Below are 13,858 nucleotides of genomic sequence, written 5' to 3'. Positions count from 1 at the left end.
AGGGAGGAGTTCAAAACTGATTTATGCAGATACCATATTTGAACCCAGGAAATTTGTGATGAAAGTTCTTCTAACACTCTGGATTTGAGCAGTAAATAACAACATTAACTTCTGGTCAATGGTGTTATAGTTTCCACAGAATAGGTTTTTTTAGGAACAACAATTGGACATGGTGGTGCACACCTGTAATCCCAGCTACTTGGGATTACACTTATTACTCTGAGGAAGGAGCATTGCTGGAGTCCAGGAGTTCAAGACCAGCCCCGGCAACATATGGATTACCCCACACACACACACTCCTGACCCCTATCTCGGGATAAAAAAAACAACCAAAAAAACTCAGGAACTTGAAATTAACAAAAGAATGAACCTATACATGAATTCAAGAATATAGATTCAAGGCTGGCTGTGGTGGCTCACACCTGTTATCCTAGCACTCTGGGAGGCCAACGCGGGAGGATGGTTTGAGCTCAGGAGTTCGAGACCAGCCTGAGCAAGAGTGAGACCCTGTCTCTACTAAAAAAAAAAAAAAAGAAAGAAAGAAAGAAATTGGCTGGACAACTAAAAATACATAGAAAAAATTAGCCAGGCATTGTGGCACATGCCTGTAGTCCCAGCTACTCGGAAGGCTAAGGCAAAGGGATCACTTGAGCCCAGGAGTTTGAGGTTGCTGTGAGCTAGGCTGATACCACGGCACTCTAGCCAAGGCAACAAAGTGAGACTCTGTCTCAAAAAAAAAAAAAAAAATCTAGATTCAAGCTCTAGAACCTCTCTGCTAGCTCTGGAATCCTGGACAAATCATTTATCCCTTCTAGACATTAATGTTCTTATCTTGAAAATAAGAACATTGCAGAAGATTATCTCCAGGTATCTTTCATCTCTGAATTTCTGTGTATCTAAAATGGTAAGCTTCTCTTGTTTGGAAACAAGAAGAATAGGGTAAAATGACATCTCATTATAAAAATGAAAGCTCTAATAGTTGATAACTCAGCCAAAACACTATGTAATAAGTCTTCACTTAATGGCATCAATAGATTCCTGGAAACTGCAACTTTCAGCAAAATGACATACTGTAATAACGAAACCAATTTTACCATAGCCTATTTGTTATAAAAAGTTTCTACAGCATATAGTATGTAATTTTGCTGAAAGTCATAGTTTCCAAGACCTTGTCAATGATGTTAATTGAAGACTTACTGAATAATGTAAGATTTTCAGTATCTTACATCAAATAGTCGTAAGTATAGAAATGTAGAGAAATGTGTAGAGTGACAGTGTCTCTTCACCACCCCTTTCTATCCTGCTCCTTTTCCCCTTTGATATGACTTTCACATGTTCCCTTTTCCATTTCTTATGCAAGTGCCCCTGCAGACCTTCCCCTCAAGTAACATTTTCTCTATTGAAGCATCTTATTTTGATTTTTTTTAATTTGTAAATGTAACATAGATAAAGAAATTGTAATTGTATAGCTTGATTAATTTTTGCAAAGTGAACCCACCCATTTAACAACCACCCAGATCAAGAAATAGCCTACTTCATACTGTCTTTCTTAAAATCGTTGAGAAAATTCTACATATGTATTGTGTAAAATATTGTTTCAAATGCAGTGTTTTGTTTGTAGAAATGTGCTAATATTCTCTAACTTCACCTGGAAAACTGATTTGTTAAAATTTATTCATTTTTTAAACTTTTTATGTATTTTGAGCTAGTTATTTTAAGTGCTAGTGCTGCATAGTCTATTCATGTTTCAATGTAAGTTAATTCTGTAGACATTTATAGTGTAACTAGTATGTAGGGTTACTGGGTCTACGGAAATAAGACAGGCCGTCAAGGAACGCCAAGTCTTATGTGAGTGTAGGGAAAGGCTAGAGTTATAGACAAAACACAAAAGCACGCAATTAGAATAACAGGTTTACTTTTTTCAGGACGGAGGTAGCCTTGGATCATTATCTCATGTGAATAATTTAGGCAATAGAAAAGATGACATTAACCTAGTCAAAATCAGTTCCAGATATTTAGAAAGCTGGCAAACAATCGAAATCTCCTTGATTTGGATTGTCCTTATTTTCTCTGTGTAATTTTTTTTCTTCATGGAAAATGGAAATTGAGACTTGACTATTAAGTAGAAATTTTGTATTAGAAAGGGTTGGTGACTTAAAATTTTATGTGTCCATTTCTTTATGTTTGAAAAGTTAACAGTTTTTGCTTCTTTTGATTTAGTCGTTTAACGTCATCTTTTATTTCTTCCCTATGGCAGACATTAATTACAAATCTTCTATATAATAGACAGAGTAATAGTTACTAGGGTTATAGAAAACTCCCTTAAATTTTTCCTCATGATATGGAAGGCAAGTAACGGCTGCTCATAATATATGCAGTACATTTTCTTTCCTTTTTTTTTTTTTTTTGAGACAGAATATCACTTTGTTGCCCAGGCTAGAGTGAGTGCCATGGCGTCAGCCTAGCTCATAGCAACCTCAAACCCCTGGGCTCAAGGGATCCTACTGCCTCAGCCTCCCGAGTAGCTGGGACTACAGGCGTGCGCCACCATGCCCAGATAATTTTTTCTACATATATTAGTTGGCCAATTAATTTCTTTGTATTTATAGTAGAGACGGGGTCTTGCTCTTGCTCAGGCTAGTTTCGAACTCCTGACCTCGAGCAGTCCGCCCGCCTAGGCCTCCCAGAGTGCTAGGATTACAGGCGTGAGCCACCGCGCCCAGCCTGCAGTACATTTTCTGATAGAGGTGAGAAGTAAGTGATGTGAGAAAATATAAGACGGGTATCTAACTCAGAGTTGGGGCTTAGAGTCTTCTCATAGAAGTTGAGGTTAAACTCAGGACAGGGCAAAATGCAGAGGGGAATACAAAATAGTCTTTTCTACTCTCTTAACCACAGAGTTCTACATAGTCATGGGTTTGGTTTATTTTAAGAGATGTTACTTTTCATATTTTCCAATTCTATGCTTTACTTTAACTGGTAATAAGTGAGGCAGATTATTTTATTCACAATACAAATGTAATAATTTTATTTTAGGAGTAATTTTTCAGTTGAAAATTCCTAAAGAAAGTGTTGGTAGAATGTATGCATTCCTATACTGCAGTTACACTTCTTCTCTTTATACTTGTGTATGTTTTTTACATTTAAAGAAAATTTGTAAATATATGCACACATATATATTACATGATATTTATAGTATATACATATATAGGTATGTTTTTCCTCCTATAGAATTACTCTTTGGATCAGGACTTCATACCCCACATATTCCAGGGTCAGATGATGATATCTTCTCTAGATCTTACATTTTAGATCTTTGCAATTCTTCCCTCATAAAAAAACACTGCTTCTTTGGGCATTCATGTTATCTAGATACTCCACCTTACAATGTGCCTCGTTTGCAACCACTAGAACATTCCTCTTTATTTAATGGAAATCTTGCTCTGGATTTAGTCTTCCTTTCCACCTGAACTGCTGTCTGGGTTACTTCTGTGACTGATTCGTCTACAACCTTGGCCTTGAATTTTATTGATCTTCTCATCTCTAGGGATTGCCTCTTCTCCACTCTAACACTCAGTCTCATAGCCCACATTTGGTTACTTACCAACCAAAACTGATTTACTGCTGAAGTTATCAATTCACTTTGATCCACTAAACATACTACTTCCTATATAACCATGTTCCTCAATCATCTGCTTCCTATTTTAACAAAATTTCCGATCGATATAATTTATTTCTTTCCTAAATTTATTTTCCTCCCTCTTCATCATGTTATCATTCTTAAACCTTTCTCTTGCCAATATCCTCTAATTCCTCCCCCAACTTTCTTTCTCTAGTTATCCACTTTTCTTCTCACTCTAAGCAGATGACATGATATTTCATTTCACAGAGAAAATGGAAAGCCTAAGAGCTCCCAGCTTCTTACCACGAAACCTACTTATATCTGCACTCATTCTGGTTTGTTTGTTCTTACTGTTTATAATGGGAAGAGTCTTGTCCTCAAGGAGTGGAAAAATCTGCCTTCGAAACCAGGTGGATAATATAACTATGTGAAGCATTAGGGTAAAGAGTAGGCTGTGGCCTGTGGCAAATTGATAAGAGCCATCTAAAAGTTTCAAGTTTTTGATACTCTGTATTAGCTGGAAAAAAGCCTGCCATGATGATCTGGCTTCTGATCTAAGTTTAATCTCCATATCTAAGCTCTGGACCCCATCCCCTGTAGCTTTCTTAGGGGCTTTACCCTCCTGAGAATGCCCTCTTTTCTTCAACATTAATCTCTTTTGCTATTAGTTCTTTGCAATCAGTACTCGAATATTTTTAAGCTTAGGTTTCAGCTTTTAAAAACTTCATTAAGGCTGGGCACTGTAGTACATGCCTATAATCCTAGTGCTTTAGGAGGCCAAAGCAAGAGTATCGCTTGATGACAGGAGTACCACATGACACCAGGAGTTTGAGACCATCTGGGCAACATAGCAGTAAGACCTCATCTCTATAAGAAGTTTTTTAATGTCAGGCCTGGTGGCATGTGCCTGTAATCCCAGCTACTCAGGAGACTGAGGTGGCAGGATCACTTGAGCCCAGGAGTTCGAGGTTACAGTGAGCTACGATCATGCCACTGTATTCCAGCCTGGGCAACAGAGCAAAACTGTCTCTCTCTAAAAAAAACAACAACAACAAAAAAAAAAACGTTCATTAGCCCTGTTTGCTTTTCTAGTTACTGCACTTTTTCCCTTTTCCACTTATACTGTGAAATTGTAGAAAGAGAGAGAGTTGCCTACAGCTTTGGTATTTGGTAAACTTAGATTGGACTCTTCATTCTACTGCTATGAGCTCTGAGACTTTTCTCTCCAAGCCTCAGTTTTCTCATCTGTGAAAATGAGGATAATCTTTATACTAAATCATATAGTTAAGTATTAAGTGAGAAAATAGCCCCAAATGACATACTGAGTCTTCAGATATATTTGCTTTTAGTCTGTGCCACTCTGCCTTCTATCCCTACCCCTAAATACTTTTAAGACTTTTTGTTGTTCTTTGTTTGTTTCTCAGTAGCGTTTCTCAATACTACTCGGTGTTTCTCCATACTATCAACTGCCTCAGCATTTTCTTCTACTGTTGGACCTGACACACAACTCTGGCTTATCCTTTGCTTCTGTGAATGTTCCCTTGAGTTCTTTCGGTTATTTTGCCTTTTACCTATCCTTTAAGTGTTCATATTCTTCATGTTTATATTCCTCAAGATTCTGTCATTGTCTTAGTGCAGTTATTAAAGTTGAACTGTTAATTTGGTAATGACATCTCTAGAAGCCAAAGCAAAGAGGAAGCATTATAACAATGTTAGTTTACAGTTAATGAGCATTTACTACATGTTATGCATTTTTATAAGCACTTTACATGTATTATATTTGATATAATCTTCACCAAGACTCTCTGAGACAGGACACTGAAGTACAGAAAGATAAACTAAACTGCCCATAGTCTTCTTGTAAGGATTCAATTCTAGACAGTTGAATTCTGGAGTTTGTCTTCCTAACCATAGCAGTCTAATTTCATCCAAACAGTTACATGACTAGTAGTGTTTAGAAGGGTGAAGCATTCTTCAGGGGAACTAACTTAGGTCTTAGGTAGGATGTAGGTCTGAAATGATGTTTGTGATGATCCTTTGGGAAGTGATAGAGTATCTTTAGCGATAATCCTATAGTAAATACCATAATAATACTCCACTCTCATGGAGAACTTCAGTGTGGAAGAAAAACATAATATTCTGCCAAAGTACAGCACAGTGAATATGATTTTTCCATATTACAGCTCTCAAACAGCTCTTTTATAGAAATTTGGGAGCTAACATTTCAAATTTGCTTAATAGTTTAAGGAGGACAAAAACTGTCTACTTACCTTTGTATCTACAGTGCCTAGGCCAGGACCAGTAACACATAAATAATTTAGCTGTATGTGTGGCTTAAATGTGACCACACTTAGCTGGTCAGCTACTTAAGAAGAAATAACTTAAGATAGGATGTATTTAACATGCTTGGTTCTGGGGTGGAGTTGATGGTTGATTTCAAGATCTGATAAGTTCAAAGAGGGAAAATGAGTAAGAATTCAGTCCCTTTCTCTCCCATTTACCATATACACTTATTTGTTAATTAGCTTCAAAAGCATTTGATTCATTCTTACTATATGTCAGGTCCTGTGTAGTGTGGTGGAGATCTAGTGGTAAGTAAGACAGAGTCCCTGCCCTGAAGATGTTTGCATTCTGGTGAGATACATAAAAAACTAATTTGATCGTACAGTGAGATCAGTGTTTTGAAGGAGGCAAGTATTTAGATTATATGCAGGTCTTCAGGCAGTGGGAACAGGTTAAAAGAAGCGTGGTGCATTCAGAGAACTTTAGGTCTCCATTAGAGTTAGAGGGTGAAATGTGTATATGAGGAATAGTAAGAAATAAGGCTTGGAGTAAGCAGGGCCAGATTTTGAAGGACCTTGTGACCAACTTTAAGGTTTATACTTCCATTGCCCTCTCCCCATATGAGTAATCCCTTTCTGATGTGCTACTCATAATGGTGCGACTATGTAGGAGATCAATGTAGAGATATGTTCTGTAGGCCACAAAATGCCTTTTTTGATGAATACCACAATTGAAACTACACAGCTAATCTCTTTGGTAATGATTTTTTCATTGTAGATATTGATATCCATGTGGCTTTTCATCGTTAAATTGTGAACTCCTTAAAAATAGGGACTGTGGGCCGGGCGCGGTGGCTCACGCCTGTAATCCTATCACTCTGGGAGGCCGAGGCGGGTGAATCGCTCGAGGTCAGGAGTTCAAAACCAGCCTGAGCAAGACTCTGTCTCTACTATAAATAGAAAGAAATTAATTGGCCAACTAATATGTATGGAAAAAATTAGCCGGGCATGGTTGCGCATGCCTGTAGTCCCAGCTACTTGGGAGGCTGAGGCAGGAGGATTGCTTGAGCCCAGGAGATTGAGGTTGCTGTGAGCTAGGCTGACACCATGGCACTCACTCTAGACAGGGCAACAAGTGAGACTCTGTCTCCGAAAAAAAAAACAACCAAAAAAAAAAAAATAGGGACTGTGTTTTATTCACTTCTGTATCTTTAGCATCTAATAGTAACTAAGTAAATGAAAAAATGTCATTTTATGTGTTAGTCTAGAAACCTAAAGACAGTTGTCATACTTTTTCTTTGGAAAACAAAGTTCAAGCTTTTAATAACTGAGCTTACAAACCACTCTGAATTTAAGATTACCTGTCTTGGAGTAGGGAAAAATTACTAAATAGAAAAGTTGAGGGTTTGTATTGTTTAATTATAAGAACATTCATCACTTAGCAGAAGAATTCAGTACAGATTTTGGTCAACTATGTTTAGTTTGAAATTTTTATTCTTCCTTTGAATATAGACATATGAAGAAGATCGAAGAAACTACTCTGAACTTCAAATTAGATGTCAACGTTTGGCATTAGAATTAGCAGACACAAAACAATTAATTCAGCAAGGTGACTACCGTCAAGAGAACTATGATAAAGTCAAGAGGTAAGTAATTAAGTTGGCTATAGTATAAATAGCTGTTCTCATTTTCTCAAATTCAGGTGTCAAAGTCACCTGAATTTTTACTGTGAATCATTAATTTTACTTTTACCTTATTCTTTATTGCACAAAAGCATGTAGTTTTGGCAGTTTGTTGGGTTTATATTGATTTTCACTTTGGCTGTTTTTATTTTATTTAGAAGTGGCTATTGTCTTTTAAAATGTAAATGAAGGTAGGAAGCTGTAAAATCCCACATGTGTAAATACTTTTTAAATGTTATTTGATGATTATTTTTATGTAATGTAGTCAATTTAAATATTTTGCAGTTTTTCCTGAAGTATTTTTAGCTGTTTCTTTCTGACAAAAGGCATACACTTTCAAAAAGGGACACTTTTGAGAATATATGTTTCTGTGTTGCTACTAAGCAGCTATGGCAAATATCTTCCTTTAACTGGAACATACTTTTCTGTTGTTTATACAGTAATTTAGTGAACCACTACTTAGCTGTATGTTCCTTCATATACTTCTTTTCATTCTGAGCGTAAGTTGTGTCATCTATGAGATGGTGCTAACATAAATAACTACACTGTATAAACTAAGATCAAATAAAGAAATATTTATGAAAGTCTTTTAATATATGTATACTATATATGTATAAACGGAATGACCTTATTTTAACTGTTCACTGCTAAATCTACCTGCACCTGAAATAATTCTTGAAATAGAGTACTTACTCGATGAATATTTGTTAAATGAATGAATGAATGAATGCTTTATATAACTTAAATTATAAATTATATGATACTGTAAGTGAATTTGCAAATATTGGGGCATAGAACATTAGAACTTCTACTCTCATCATGACCAACAGAGTATGTATTATTATGTATGCATTGTAATGTTAAAATATTATAATTATTGGAGCTTGAAACCCAATGAGAGCCATATTTAGTGGGCTTATGAATAAAGCTGGATTTCAAAATAAGCATTTAAAAATAAGTAGATTGTGATGGTAAGATCATACTTTGAGTTAGTATTTTGATATCCCCTCTGCCACTATAAATCTATAGCAATGATAGATGAAATATAAAAGAGAAAAGTAAAAAGCAATAGTTATCAGAATAATCTAGCAGGGCCATAAATGAAGGATAAATGAATCAAAATGAGTCATAAGCTGATAAATGTTGAAGTTGGGTGATGGGAACATTGGTATTCATTATATCATCTCTATTTTTATAGATGTTTTCATTTTCTATAATAAAAACCTAGGAAAGAAAAACATAGCCTTGATCAAAAAAGCATGATAAGCATCTTCATGTGCTAGAAATGGAACGGAAAAACAAGCAAGAAGGGCTCAAACTGTGAACCTTTTGGTTCACTCAGTAAAATGAATGAGTTAAAAAAAAATGGACAGGTCACAAAAAAGGTAAATTGGGGAAGGAAAAAAAGTACTTTTATGTCCTTGATGAATTCTCACAAATGTGTAAAAGGAAACAGATACATGTATTCTAATTGCATCATTACTAGAAAGAATTCAAATGCTTTTCAGGAGCAGAATGGAAAATAAATTATGATTTATTTCTATTCTATGTAACAATTAAAATCATTAAATCTGAATATATACATATATATATTTTTTAGCAGTTCTTTACTTTCTGGCATAACATAATATTCCTAATTTTGTTTTGTAATTTCATTGCCTCAGCCCTTTCTTTAAGGAGCCTTGATTTCTTTTAGTGGGGGAAAGATTTGGGTGCTGTGGTCATTACTACATTGGTTATTGTTTCTAGGCCCTTTCAGTAGACAGAGGCTGTGGAAGGGGGGAAGAAGGAGGAGGCTTAATGTACTATGGATGAAATCATACTGATAATCTAATTTCAATTCAGTACCACAGTAGCCAGTTTGAAGAGGCTCCATCTGGCTATATAATATAATGAAACTTGAATATTAAAATGCATATTGACAATAATGAATTATAATCCACTGAATAGAATACGAATTCATGAGTACATGCTAATAACAAATAAATAGGGAAAGAGGATCTTTATAGTAGAATGCCAACAATAAATGTATATACATATTAGAATGACCATTTTATATAGCCTCATAATATTTGATTCAGCATCATCAATGGAATCTAAAATCTTGAATGAAAGTATGTTAGAGAACAGGATATTTACATAGTCTCCAAGTATTTCTTTACAGATTGCTTATCAGTTGTAAAGGGCAAAAAGATACTTTTACAGTTGAGAACTTTGGCAGACACCACCTTAACCAAATGATCAAGTTACCATCACTAATACTGGGATAAACTGACATCATTTGCATCTTTATGTGATATACTGAGGACACATTATCACTTCTATAGTATTCTTGCCCAAAATGTTTAACCTGAATCTAATTATGAGGAAGCATCAGAGAAATGAAAATTGAGAGACATTCTGTAATACACTTTGGCCTGTGCTCTGTAAAAAGTCACTAAAGACAAGGAAACCTAAGGAACTATTCAAGGTTAAAGAGATTAAAGGCACATGACATCCAGATGCAATGCATGATAATAGACTGGATCAGGGAAAAAATTGCCACAAAGGACATTTTTGGGACAGTTGACAAAATTTGAAAACAGATTATATACTAGATAATATTGTATTAGGGCTAAGACTCCTGGATTTGATAATTATGCTATGATTATATAAGAGAATATATTTTGTCTTAGGAAATTTACATTGAATTATTTAGGTGTAAAGGAATGTAATGTCTGCATATAAATCTTAAAATAGTTAAAGGAAAAAATGCATAAGTATGAGTACGTGTGTATATGTGTAGGTATATATTCATGCATATATATTTGTGGTATATATATGTGTGCATGTGTTTACAGAACAGGTTTTAAAGGTGCATAGATTTTTTAAACTAAACTCCCATCTAAAATACAGTGGTAAACAGGATACAGAACTGCTTATACTGAAGACTGACTTATGTGTTCATAGACATGAGTTCTGCAGGGCAGACTACAGAACAGGAGTATTTGCAGATTTTAGTACAGGAGTTAGGAGGTGTGCCTGGAACCAATCCCCCATGTATACTGAGGGACAACTGCATATATTCATTCACATATATTTACAAGAGAGAAGAAGTGAATAAATACAACAAAGTAATATTTGATAAATATTACAAAGCAAATATGACAGTGTTAACAATTAATGAGTAAAAGCACTACAAAGAACCACACATGGTCTGGAAACCCACTAAATTTATCATTGTATCTAGGGAGATGGTATAGGAACAGTGAGAAAAATGTAGAGGACTTCAAGTTTACCTGTAATGTTTTTATCTTTAAAAAAGTAAAATAGGTCGGGCACGGAGGCTCACGCCTATAATCCTAGCACTCTGGGAGGCTGAGGCGGGTGGATCCTTTGGGCTCAGGAGTTTGAGACCAGCGTGAGCAAGAGCGAGACCCTGTCTCTACTAAAAATAGAAAGAAATTAGCTAGACAACTAAAAATATATAGAAAAAAATTAGCCAGGCATGGTGGTGTGTGCCTGTAGTCCCAGCTATTCAGGAGGCTGAGGCAGAAGGATCACTTGAGCCCAGGAATTTGAGGTTGCTGTGAGCTAGGCTGATGCCATCGCACTCTAGCCTAGGCAACAGAATGAGATTCTGTCTCAAAAACAAAAAAGTAAAATAAAACCTTATGCAAATATAGGCAGATAGTAACCGTGGTTAACTTTGGTTAGCAAGTTCATGGATATTTTGCTATATCCTGCTTTCTGATACATTTTTATATTTAAAAAATCACAGCAAAGAGGGCAGGATCATTACTGTGAAAATAAAAATATATGCATGTGAAAGCACAAAATACTTTTAGTAATATGTACCAAAATATTAATACTGATAGTCATCTTTAGTTAGTGGTTTATGGATGACTGTAATTTTTTAACTTGTGCATTGCTCAGTTTTCTTCAATAAACATAATACTTTGTTAACCAGAAGGGGAATAAAAACTTTCTACAAGAGTTTTTGTAAAGCTGGTAAAAAGAAAAACAATTCTTAATAGCCTTCTCCTTGGAAATACCAGGTGGGTCAGTGATATAAAGTGCAAAGGCACTGCTTCTGTCTACAGAGGAGCAGTTAATAATTGGCAAATCTATTTCTCTTCTCATTTGTTAAGATGTCTCTTATAGCTTTGGGTCCAATTCTTGGTTTTACTGTTTTGGGTAGAGAGCTGATCTGAAAATGGAAATTAAAATTTCTGTGTAATCATAAACAATTTGTGAATGAAGTAGTCAGGAGAATGCCTGCCTACATATCTGCTATGCAATCTGAATGATAAGTTGTGAGGGTATTTTGACTCTAACAGAACTGAAAGCCTAGAGCCATGTATAAATTCTTTAAAAGTTTTGGCTTTAAGATAAGATTGAAGATGATTAGTGAAAAAATACCAAAGTGTACCATAGAAAGTTTTATTATTTACTTTACTGGTTAGTGCACTTTATATATTTATTTCTTAAAAATAATAAATTGATATATGTATCTGGACAAAGTCTTGAACAGAGTTTCTTCTAAATTTGAGAAATTGTTACTTTATAGTTTATAGTATGACACTAAAGCCCCATTGCTAGCATCTCTGTTCAGTTTTCTGATACATAGTCAACTTTTTAAAAATATTCACTGTAGACCTGGCACAGTGGCTCATGCCTGTAATCCTAGCTCCCTGGGAGGCCGAGGCAAGAGAATAGCTGGAGCTCAGGGATTCAACACCAGCCTGAAGAGCAATGATACCCTGTCTCTGCCAAAGAAAAACAAAAAAATAAACTGTTCACTGTAAAAAGGGATGCAAAATTTACACATGTATTTAAATTTTATTTTAATAGTGAACGTGATGCACTTGAACAGGAAGTAACTGAGATTAGGAGAAAGCATGAAATACTTGAAGCTTCTCACATAACTCAAGCTAAAGAAAGAAGTGAATTATCAAAAGAGGTAAGCTTATAAATAGAATCACTTATTATTTTATTGTACAGTATTAGTGGAAAACAGCCAGGGTGGAAATATGAGCGGGAAATTTTTTCTTTTTAATGTAGTTGCACAAATGTAGTTTAATGTAGTTGTACAAAAAGAGACTTTTAGTAGCTATTTGTGGATAGCAAGTTGCAAGGGAAGAATTAACCCTTTTTAAGAGAATTTTTATGTGATGAGTAAAAACATCCATGGAAGAAATTAATACAGTCAACCTCAAAAAGTAAGATGGCATTACTCTGGACACTTTCTCTGCGTATACATAGGTAACCACCTTACAGCAGACTGTTACTTTGCTGCAAAAGGATAAAGAATATCTCAATCGCCAAAACATGGAGCTTAGTGTTCGCTGTGCCCATGAAGAGGATCGCCTTGAAAGACTTCAGGCTCAACTTGAAGAAACGAAAAAGGCTAGAGAAGAGATGTATGAAAAATACGTAACATCCAGGCAAGACTTACATTATTTTCCACGTAAATATATGTAAATTAACACCATCTTCTTTGAGGAAACTCTTAGCTTTGAGGAAGATTAATGATTTTGTTAAGGTCTATAGGACAGTATTAAGATAATACTTAATTTTATTTCCCTATAAGGTATTTTTTTCTAGTTGATTTTTAAAAAGACATTGTGGTTTTTCCAACCATACCAAAAACCTGTTTCTTTTAGATAGAGAGATATATACTATAACTATTTTTTCTTGTGACATAATATTTTTAATTCCCTGTCACTAAGATCTCTATGTTAGTATTTATTTTAAAGAAAATATGTAAATATTTCTATAGAATTGCCTTTTTGAAGAAAATCTGAGTATGCTGACGATTCCTGACTGTGGGAAATGTAAAAGAAGAATAGGAGGCAGTATTGCATACTGCTTTAAGTTACGGGCCTTCAAAACAGACTCTCCACATTTTAATCCTGCCTTCTCTCTTCTGCAGGATGTATGTAAACTACTAAAGTTCCTTTATGCTAATAACTTTCATAATTCTTGAATTATTTATTTTTATCAGCATATCAAAAACCAAAACAGTCTAAATTTTACCTTTAACAGTTCACACATTCATAACTTTTTCCTTAGCCTGTAGTATTTTTTCATATTCTGTGTAATTTTGACTTTGCTAAAAGATCACAGTGTGGCTATAGTTGGCGTGCTTGAAAGGAAAAGTTTTGTAAAGACCTAGTTAAAGTCATTTTATTTTTCTGTATTTGTTATATTATTCATTCTCAACGTGCTCAGTGCCAGATTATTAATTTCAAATGAGAGACATTTATATAGAATGCATCAGTTTTCATGTC

The 13,858-nt window shown here is 35.0% G+C and overlaps 1 protein-coding gene across 3 annotated transcripts in view; it reads left to right on the top strand.

The window, feature by feature from the left end:
- Positions 1-13,858, top strand: part of PIBF1 (progesterone immunomodulatory binding factor 1) — a 207,071-nt gene that overhangs the window by 35,026 nt on the left and 158,187 nt on the right. For all 3 annotated transcript variants that reach the window (XM_076009380.1, XM_020290316.2, XM_012774113.3), the window contains 3 exons: positions 7,417-7,550; positions 12,420-12,528; positions 12,831-13,012. In XM_076009380.1, the coding sequence (XP_075865495.1) occupies positions 7,417-7,550; positions 12,420-12,528; positions 12,831-13,012 (425 nt within the window). The remainder of the gene's footprint in view (positions 1-7,416; positions 7,551-12,419; positions 12,529-12,830; positions 13,013-13,858) is intronic.

The sequence above is a fragment of the Microcebus murinus genome, chromosome 13 (genome assembly GCF_040939455.1).
Source record: "Microcebus murinus isolate Inina chromosome 13, M.murinus_Inina_mat1.0, whole genome shotgun sequence".
NCBI classification, from domain to species: Eukaryota; Metazoa; Chordata; class Mammalia; order Primates; family Cheirogaleidae; genus Microcebus; species Microcebus murinus.
This window is presented reverse-complemented; position numbering and strand designations above follow the sequence as displayed.